At 32.6% G+C, this 10,726-nt stretch overlaps 1 protein-coding gene across 1 annotated transcript; it reads left to right on the top strand.

Moving 5' to 3' along the window:
* Positions 1-7,957: 7,957 nt before the first annotated feature.
* LOC127121018 (probable O-methyltransferase 3) lies at positions 7,958-9,560 on the top strand. Its single transcript, XM_051051639.1, has 2 exons — positions 7,958-8,772; positions 9,003-9,560. Exons 1-2 carry the CDS (start codon positions 7,999-8,001, stop codon positions 9,300-9,302), a joined length of 1,074 nt encoding a protein of 357 aa, XP_050907596.1. The 5' UTR covers positions 7,958-7,998; the 3' UTR covers positions 9,303-9,560.
* The last annotated feature ends 1,166 nt before the right edge of the window (positions 9,561-10,726 follow it).

The raw sequence follows: 10,726 nt of genomic DNA, 5'->3' as shown, positions 1-10,726 counted from the left end.
TACATGCTAACACAAAACAGTTTTTATGAGTTCTTTATAGAATTGTATCAATGTGGATCTTTATGTATAGACACAAAACAATATTATAAGCTAAAAACACAATTGAAACATGCGAAATAATGCACAACCAATAATTAGACAATGATCACACAATTTGCTATCATTCAAAACTTATTCAAAGTAAAGAATTTGCTCACAGAATGTACAAAATGAAAAGTTAAATGACATAACCAAAACACATTGACCAAACACGAATGGAATCAACATCAATCAATGGTAAACAGAAGGGAAATGAAGATTAGAAGTCAAGAAAGGTCAAACATATTTTTTGGTATTTTTTGGAATTAAGATAATACATAAAATAAAATGAACAAATAAAGGTCAAACTTCAAATCCAATTCAAATCAACTTGGAAAAGTCCAATTGGATCATCATAAGTCTAACATGGTCAAACAAAGTTTGGCAAAAATTTTCAACATTTTTTGAAAACAGAAACTATTTTTAAACAATTAAAAATGGAGAAGCATAACCTAATTGGACTAAAATCTCAAATAAATCTCAAATCAATTAAGAAATTGATGAGAATATTTTTCATAGATTCATCATCATCCAAAGATGTAAGAAAATATTTTTGGCATTTTTGAATATCAAAAAGTATTTTAAATGAATTAAAAACAACCAGATATGAAATAATTCACAAAAAATATTAAATGGAATCACAAAAATAATTAAAAATCATTTTTAGAAACTAGAATTTAAGAGAATTTTTTTGCAATTGGTCCCATATTTTTGTGATTCCAAATAAAGAAGTTATGAATTTTTAAAAATAATTGGAATAAAAGAAAATAAAATGGAAATTAATAAAAGAGAAAAAATCTGGAGCGCTGGATTACTTCATTAATTGACGTGGCAACATCTAATGGATTAGAAGCGCGCGCGTACCATAGTTATTAGTCAATGCGTCCCATGCTGAATTAAAAAAAGGTCATAACACGCAATGGTCAAGATTAGATCTGGTAAGCTTGATCCAAAGGCCAAGATTTGGAGGCGTGGGGACGGTGGTGGAAACCACCGTCTTCTCCAGTGAGAAGGCCAGTTCCGGCCACCAGTTGCAGGTTTTCAAACCTCAACCATAGCACGCGATCCATATACCATTCGAAAGTTAGGGTGATGTACATCACCCCTGTGACCTTAGTTTCTTCTCAAGATTCCTATGGAGGAAGAAATCTGAGGTTGAAATATGAGGTGTTCAATCTAAACTTGTCCAATTCACAAAATTAAAACCACAAATCAATTGTCTCTCACATGAGGACTTCAGAGATGCCAACCAAACCAAGCAATGCACAATAATACGAGAGATTCGATTCAAAACAGTTATGAGATAAACCTTTGAAGTGCAGCTTGTGTGAGCTTGATCCAATCCAATTCTTCAGTGCAGCTTGATCTTGAAGTAACAAGGAAGCAAGACTAAGGAATTTAGAAGCTGAAGATCAACCAGGGAAGTTGAAATTCAAGCTTGAAAAAGTGAAGAAAAATTCAGAATTCCTTTAATGGAGGGTTGGGGAATTAGTTGAGCAGAGCTTCAGGCGCCTTTAGGTTACCATTCAAGTGAAGCAAGCATGTCTATTTATAGCAAAAGCTGATGTAAGGATGTGAAGAACTCGTATGTGCATGAACTTGGGTCCTCCATGCATGGGCCTGTACAGGCGCATGTGAGGCCCAAAAACAATTGAATTTGAGTGATGAACATCAAACAAATGGATTTGGATGTGCAAATGGCAATGCAATGGATTGTGTAGCAAGATTTAACATGTTATGCATAATTGGTCACAAAACTTCACCTCTTCGAAAATGCCATTTGGAAAATTAAAACATAAGCATGTGGGTAATGGTTGGAAAGGTCTTGACATAAGGAAAAAATGTTATGTTGAATAAAAATCCATTTGGAGTTTGGAAATTATTGAAAACTGGCCATGAAGTTCAAGGTACAAAACATGTATGTGAGAAATTTGCCAAAATGGACAAACTTCAAGCTATTCTGTTTCAATGATGCAAGCCTCAAATGACAAAACTTTCAACATCAAAATTGTAGATCGTTTCAATACAATAAATTCGGACTTAAATGTTGCATCATTTGGATTTTTGATGAGAAAGTTATGGGCACTTGAAGTTGGACTTTTTCACATTTCAATGGCTTTGGTCCAAAGTGACCTATAATGTTTTGTATTATCACATGTGTTTATTTTAGGATTATGAAATTTTTTAAAACATAACAATTGAATTAGACATCTTAAACTTTCTAATGCACTTGGTATCACCTAAAAATCATAAAAAATGAAGGAGTTAGGTCCTTGGGAAGTTGACCCAAAATTAGGGTTTCAGTCAAAATGACCTATAATATTTTGAAATGAATGATGACTTTACAAGTTTCAAATGGATTTTTGATGAACATGAAAGTTGTTCATATGGTTCTTAAGAACATTTTTTCTCTTACGGTTATCTTCATTTTACGAACACATCAAAAGTTAGATCTCAGTGGATTTGAAAAATAGTCAGATGAATTAACTGATCAACTTCTCAAAGCCAAACTTCAAATCTTGATGAATTAATGATTGAGGATACTCAAATAAGCTCATATATTCATAAAATGGTGAATGAAAGAACTTCCCTTGATTTTATTTGATCATAGGTTGAGGTTGCTTCATGAGTAAGGCACAGTCAATGCATAGTTGAATTAGGGTTTCCTTGGGAAACAATCCCCAAGCCCTTTGGTTTATCTTGATCAAATTGACAAATTGAGATAATTGGGAGGCATATATGATGATTTAGATCTTTGTGAACCATTGTCATGCTTTCTTTCATCCTCATCTGGCCATTTCATTGAGCATAAGGGCCTCCTAGGAGCCTTGAATCACATGACTGCTTAAGCTTCAAAACAAAAGATGTTAGTGACATATTTTTGTGCTTTTTCTTAGTAAACAAAATAAGAAAAGCAATAATATAAAATTCAAGCATGCTTGGTGATCTCAAACCTACTCACACAAGTTCCAACCCAAGGGTAAAGGAGCCAAGATGCTATGATCCTTGAGGCAATGCAATATGCAATGATATGATGCCATGAGGGATCTTAGGGTCAAAATTAGGGTCTTACACTGACCATTGGTCTGCGGATGATAAGTTGAACTCAGCCTCAACTTCGAACCCAAAGCTTCCTACAAACTCTCCCAAAAATATGGAAGTGAACCTTGAATCTCTATCTGACATAATACTCAACAGAACTCCATGCAAATTCACAATCACACAAATATATATCTCTTCCAACTTTTGCATAGAAAAAATCATGTTAATCGAAATAAAATGGGCCGACTTCGTCAGTCTATCACTAATTACCCAAATGACATCACTTTAAGGTGTTTTTTTCATTATTTTTTAGTACAATTATTATTGCTTTGTAATTGTCAATAAATCAATGATTCTCTTTGAATAAAAATAAATTTAACTAATTTATAAATTTAACCATAAAATTATTCTATTTTCTATTATTCAATCATTAAAATCATTAAACTTTTAAGATACAAACTAATTGATAAAATTTAGTATAATTCTTATATTATTTACAATTACATCGATCTTTTTTATCCCTCCTTAAAATTTAAGTTATTCTCAAATGTCCTAATAAACTCATATAATAGTTAATCAAATAAATTCACTAGAAAACAAATTCTATCAAAATAATCAATTGATTTTCCCTATTACTCTTAAAATTCATCTTTTTTTCAAATATGTGTTTATAAAATAAAATAAAATCTAAGTTTTATAATATTATTTAAAAAACTCATCTCAATAAAATTTAACTTATAATTTTCAAATAGAACAACAAATATTTCAAATTATTTCTTACTTTTAAATTATAATTACATATGCATATTATAAATTAAACCATAAATTTTCAACTATAACTTATAATTTATTATATAACAATGTCCTATAAATGTATTTTTAAATTGAAATAATTTAAATTGAAAGGGTAATTCAACTGAATTAATGCAACTCTAAATATTAAAAATTAATGATAAAATAAAATCTAAATTTTTTAATATTATTTAAAAAACCCGTCTCAAATCCGCACATCCCGCGGGTCTCATTCTAGTTTAATAATTAAAACTTAAACTGGGAATTAACTATATTCTTTTCTTAATCCTAAAGGATTTGTTATTTTTTAAACTCTTCTAATTATCCATCCAATCCTTAACAGTTGTAGTTTACGAACATTGATTTTAGGATTGAATGAAAATTTAATTGAAAATGGAAGTTAGAATTTGTGTTAGTTTGATAGGACTGGTGCTAGTTTGGTAGTTATGATAGTTAAGGGTTAATTGTATAATTAGATGATTATGGTTGCATGGGTTGTTAGAGACAGATGATGATTGGGTTTTGCAAAAGTACCAAGTTCGAATGTAAGGAAAAAGGTCATTAGTGATTATGCATGAAATTTGGAATTTTTGAATGCTTTTGTGTTTGATTTTCTCTTACCATTTGGCCTTGAATTTTATGTGAATCATCCCATGTGTCATACCCTCAAATTTACTCTACCTCTACATCATCCTCTTGAACCCTAATCCATGAGCATACATATTATAAAAATCATCTCATATGCATTTGTACTTAATGCCTCTCAATAATACACAAACCCAAGGCATGAGATTCATCTATGAAGCCTCCAGACCCTCTGGCCATGTTGAGGTGTGCCCAAGTCGTCTTAACCGTAATCTCTATCTTCAAGCATCCAACAAGCTTGAAGGATCATTCAAGACATCTCACTCACTCTCCAAAACTCTAATTAGATTGTGAGTCCCCATTTAAGACACATCAAGATTCATCTGGTCACCCAAGGACCTTAACCATATCTCTTGACCCTCAGTAGCTTGTACAAGTCATAATTCACTTTGTGCATTGACCGCAACATTGAGGAATCAAAAGTTTGTGCATACCCTCAACCCTAACTCATTTTCCATCATGATTTGATCATATGAACTTAAAACATGCACCATTGTTCCTCGAAAATCAAGAGATCACAACGTCACATTTTTTGGTCATGTTGGTTGGTCACATTTTGGTATGAATGGCCTATGGCAAGTTCCAAAGTCCATAACTTTCTCATATTAAATCCTTTTCAAGATATTCTTTGAGCTAAATGTCCTAGTTAATCTCCTCTCCAACTTTTCTTCAAGGTCCAAGAGATAATTCATTAAGCAAGGACCTCATTTTTTGCATTGCCCAAGCTGGTCCAACATGCCTACATTGCCATTTCCAAACCAAAACTCGTTTTGACCTGGTTCTTTTTTCATCTAATCAAGGACATGGCAAGGTACATTTGGTACAAGTTTCATACAAATTTCACAAGCCAAATCCATTTGTCCTTGGTTCAAAGATTGAAGATCACCCTGATGCACAAACCAGACCAAGTCAGTCAGCTTTTGCAATTTGATCCACCAAGTCTTCAAATCAATTTGTTTTGACCCCATTTGACCTCAAACATATTGTAAAACACATCAGGACAAGAATGGAAGTCAACTTGGATGGAAAACCCCTTAATCTTCCAAACCCGATACCATGTGAAAAGTGAAAAACTTCCTAAAATGGCCAAAGTTCAAATGCACAGTAGGTCAACTCAAAGCCTTTGTCTGTTCCTAATTGATGTTAAGAACCAAAACCAACTAGTTTGGAGTGGAAGCAAGGTCAGATCGTAGCATCCCATGTGTCCCCAAGTTCCACTTTATGAATATTTTCGAGCTTAACCCTTTCTAAAGAAAACCATCTAAAATTTTCTTCCAAACCACTATATCCCCTTCCATATAAAGAGGGGAAGGTGTTCCATTCATCTGACAAGCTTCATAAGGCAAACACACCCTGCTGCAAACCCGAGCAGAACCATCCAACACAGAGTTTTGATTTTTGAGAGTTAAAGCATTCGAGTTCTAAATAACCACCCAGAATCCATCCTTGGACATCACTCAAACTTTCCCAAGTCCTAGATCACCTTCCCAACACCTCACATGAGTTGCACCAAGTCATTGGAGTAGTACTTTGGTGGCTTTGTTTAACTTTCTATAGTCAATACACATTCAGCAACATGTATCTACACGCTTAGCTACAAATTCACCTTTTTTATGCTTAAATAATGTTCCTCCTCCTTTCATTGGTACTACATATATTGGGCTAACCCATTGATCATCTGATATCGAATAAATTATTCCAGCTTCAAGAAACTTCAACACTTCCTTTCTAACTACCTCACTCGTGAAAAGATTAATCCTCCTCTGATGTTCTCTTGAGGTTTTTGAGTCCTCTTCGAGCGTAATTCTATGCATGCACGCAAAGGGTTTAATTCATTTAAGATCAGAGGTTTTGTATCCTAAAGTTGTAGGGTACTTCCTTAACACTTCCAAGAGTCTTAGGAAATATCATGTTGCTTTGGGTCAAGATAAAATACTTGAACCTCGTTTCACTAAATCTTAGGAAATATCAAATGTTGGATATTGCATGCATTTTTTTCTGATATAAAATAAAAAAGGATTAGACAAATAAAATAAATTTTCAATTACATGATAAGAGATTATATAAGAAAATCAACGTTATATCAAAAAAAAAATGCTCTTATAATCCATTACAGAGATCTTTTCCAAACCTTTTTAAGTTTCACTTTTTTCTTGACAAATTCTTTCATTATCAATGTTTAGTTTCACAATGTAGCGTCCTACATATACAGTGTTGGTGTTACCGTTATGATTGAATCTATAGAGTTTTTGTTGGATTAATGTGTTTACAATATCTTGAGCGTTGTTACTTCATATATGGGCGACAAATATTATTTTTTTTAAATTAAAATAAACTAAAATATGGATTTTCCCCCTCTTCCTAAATCAATCGATGTAGTAGATTATATCTATTTAAAAAAATTATGAATGGAAAAAAATTGAAAAAACATGTATTGTTTCATATTTCAATTTTTTTTTGTCATTCACCTATTTCTTTGTGTTTTGCAATAATCAAATAACAAATTATATTTAAAACAAATTGCAGTATTTATTAGTGGAGAAAATTATTCCAGCTTCAAGAAACTTTAACACTTCCTTTCTAACTACCTCACTCATGATAAGATTAATCCTCCTCTGATGTTCTGTAGAGGTTTTTGAGTCCTCTTCGAGCATAATTCTATGCATGCACACAAAGGGTCTAATTCCTTTAAGATCAGAGATGTTGTAGCCTAAAGTTGTAGGGTACTTCCAATTTTTTTGTTGAGGTAATTTACTGACTACGTTATATACAAGAATATAAGAATCTTGTCAATGCATTTGAAAGTTATTTCCTCCACATAGTTCACAGTCTAGTTGTTGGAGTTGAGCGATTGGCACATTCAAAGTGACTAGTCTTTTTTACAATACTGCTTCGATTTTTTCTTCAATGTTCCTTTTGGTGCCTTCCAACCACTTTATTTAATATAACAGTTATCATACAACACCAAACGGCAGTTTCATTTGATTGGTGAGATCTAAGTTCTGTGTTTTAGGAGTCTTTCATAGTGTTTTTGAACGAGATTGATAAGCATAGAAAGTGGCAACTAGGTGAGGGTAGAATGATCACATATAAACGAAAAGATACTCATTCCAAACGTGGTCAATAAAAGCCATGAGCATAAAAATACAACATAATCGTGGTCAATAAAAGCCATCGCAATAAACAATACTATATATGGATGATCATACATCACAGTCCTAGTTGTTAACAATACTATATATGGATGATCATACATCACAGTCCTAGTAGTTAACAATACTATATATAGTTGCTGCTTATCTGTAATATGCTGTTTCTGTAATATCCAAATTATAATAATATGATACTTCATTTCAGCATATAAAAAGACCCAAACAATGTGAGGTTTCAATCCACATTCCATATACTTTAAGTCTTATTCATAGAATTCAGGTACCAAGTATGGAATTCCAAAATGGAGATGATGTTGCTTCCAATTTGCTCAAAGCTCAAAGCCACATATGGAATCACATTTTCAACTTCATGAATTCCATGTCACTTAAATGTGTTGTTGATTTAGGCATACCAGATATCATACACAACTATGGCAAACCCATGTCACTCTCAAAACTCATTTCTTCACTACCAATCCATCCTTCCAAAAAACCTTGCATTTATCGCTTGATGCGAATCATGACTCATTCTGGTTTTTTCTCTCAACAAAATATTACAGAGAATGAATTAGAAATTGAGTATATGTTAACGGATGCATCTAGGTTATTACTAAAGGAAAATCCAATGAGTGTCACCCCATTTGTCCACGCCATGCTCAGCCCGATTATGACAAATCCATGGCATCAAATGTCTACTTGGTTGAAAAATGAGGATTCTTCCGCATTTGAAACCACACATGGGAGGTATTTTTGGGATTATGCTGCTCATGATCCAATATTTAACCGTTTATTCAATGAGTCAATGGCAAGTGATGCTCGATTAGTGAGCGATCTGTTGATTGACAAGTGTAAGGGAGTGTTCCATGGATTGGAGTCATTGGTTGATGTTGCAGGAGGCACAGGGACCATGGCAAAGGCTCTTTCCAAATCATTCCCACAAATGGAATGCATTGTATTTGATCTCCCACATGTTGTTGATGGCTTACAAGGAAGCCATAACCTAAGCTATGTTGGTGGAGATATGTTTCAAGAAATTCCTCAAGCACATGCCATTTTGTTGAAGGTACAGATTTTAAATATTCGTTTACATGTTACTTCATTACAAATGGCAATAACAAATAATAAGATGAAATCCATTCAAAAAACTTATTATCATTTTATTTAGTTTTATATATTTTTTATTTAATTTTTTTCTCATACCAAAAACACCTATAATCATATAATTTTCTTCAAATTTACCATATTTTCTCTATCTTTCTTTTATAATAAAACAAAATGTGAATGACATCGCAGTGGATCTTGCATGACTGGAATGACGAGGAATGTGTGAATATATTGAAGAAATGCAAGGAATCATTGAAGAAGAAAGGTAAAGATGGGAAGGTCATTATCATAGATATGGTGGTTGACAATGAAAACATCAATAAATCAGTTGAAACCCAACTCTTTTTTGATATGTTGATGATGGTAATACTCACAGGAAAAGAGAGAAATAAGAAAGAATGGGTTAAGTTGATTTTATCTGCCGGTTTCAGTGACTATAAAATAACCCCAATTTTAGGATTAAGGTCCATGATTGAGATCTATCCTTAATAAATATAACTCAATTGTTGTCAGCATTGAAAGTGAAGACACGTTATCGTATGGTATCACTTACTTGTTTTGATGTTTTTGTCAATTTGAATGTATTTGTTATAATTTATTTGCGTATGTGTAATTTGTTTATCATTTAATATTCGCATGTTTGTACTTTATCCACTTTCGAGTTTTATTGTAATTGCTTAAGCTATTTAGAGATTGTACCATTAAGACCCCTCATTACTCAATAAAATTAGAGTGTTTGATTCCTGATAATGTTTCTTTTTAGCCTATCAATTTGCTTCTTTTTGGTTTCATCAAACATGACTTGAATCACAAGTTAGAACACTTAAATATGGATGTTAACTTGATTAAATCAAGTGTTAAGCTTGATTCGAGTCAGGAGCCTTGTAAAAATTGAGATTTGGCTTTGGATGAATTGATTTGAATCACCAAATGAATTTGATTCGAATCACATTCTCATGTGTCTCGAGTCAACTGTTAATCCTAATTCGAATTAGATGTCTCCATGAAGCCAAATTTGGGCTCTGCGTAGATGGACTCGAAACTAGCTTATAACTTGAGTTGAATCACAAAATCATGTGATTTGAATAGTTATTCATTAGTTTAAATAGTTATTTCTTTGATAAAAGTAACATAAGACACATAAATGAAAGTGTAAGTATGTGAAACCCAGAGAGACAAAGATGTCAAATTGTCTTCTCTCCTTTAGTGTGTTTATACCCAACACAATTTCTTCTTCTCTAGAACAACTTTTTGAGTCTTAATCCATGTCAGATTTACTTCTTTTTGTTGCATCTTATTTTTGTGCGATTAGTTGTTGTTTTAAGTCAATTAGAGAGAGTGAATTGCTTTAATATGGAAGTATTTTTCATGATTAATCAATCTCATGGTATCAATCAAGAATCAAGACTCATTTATCCATAAATTAAAGAGAACCTTGTGTGTGTGTGTGTGTGTTCTTATTTCACATTCATCGAATTCCTTCAAACTTTTTGTTTAAGAGTGTTTGCGAGATAGCTTGGCACTGTTCATCATCTTCCTCTTTAGTCATTTCTTCATTGTTGTGGACCTTCATCTTTAAAGACTGAGTTTTAAGGGAGACTAATGGTACATTAGGGTATCTAAATAGCTTTTAAATTTCTTTACTTAAAGAGGATTTGGTTGTCTTGTGATTGACTTGCACTAGTAGCAACCAAATCCTTAGTTATATCATGTATTTTTTACTTGGTTTAATTCATTGAGATGCTTCCAAGGTCTCTTAGTATTGTGTTTTACTTCTGCGCTTCTAAAAAGCTCTGATTTCGTTTATGGGACCTAATATTTTTTTGAAATTCTCTTAAAGGGAGAAGGACTATTCAACCCCCCTCCTTCTAAACTTATTTGTATCCATATTCTCACCCAAGATGCATATCCTA

The sequence above is a fragment of the Lathyrus oleraceus genome, chromosome 2 (genome assembly GCF_024323335.1).
Source record: "Lathyrus oleraceus cultivar Zhongwan6 chromosome 2, CAAS_Psat_ZW6_1.0, whole genome shotgun sequence".
In the NCBI taxonomy this organism is placed as follows: Eukaryota; Viridiplantae; Streptophyta; class Magnoliopsida; order Fabales; family Fabaceae; genus Lathyrus; species Lathyrus oleraceus.
Note: the sequence above shows the minus strand (reverse complement) of the source record. Positions and strands in the feature narration are given on the sequence as shown.

What these genes read in the sequence shown, in the direction of transcription:
- LOC127121018 (XM_051051639.1), top strand. Translation starts at nt 7,999, where the DNA reads ATGGAATTCCAAAATGGAGATGATGTTGCTTCCAATTTGCTCAAAGCT. An exon ending in CACATGCCATTTTGTTGAAG is followed by an intron (nt 8,773 to 9,002) that starts GTACAGATTTTA and finishes ATGACATCGCAG; the next exon opens with TGGATCTTGCATGACTGGAA.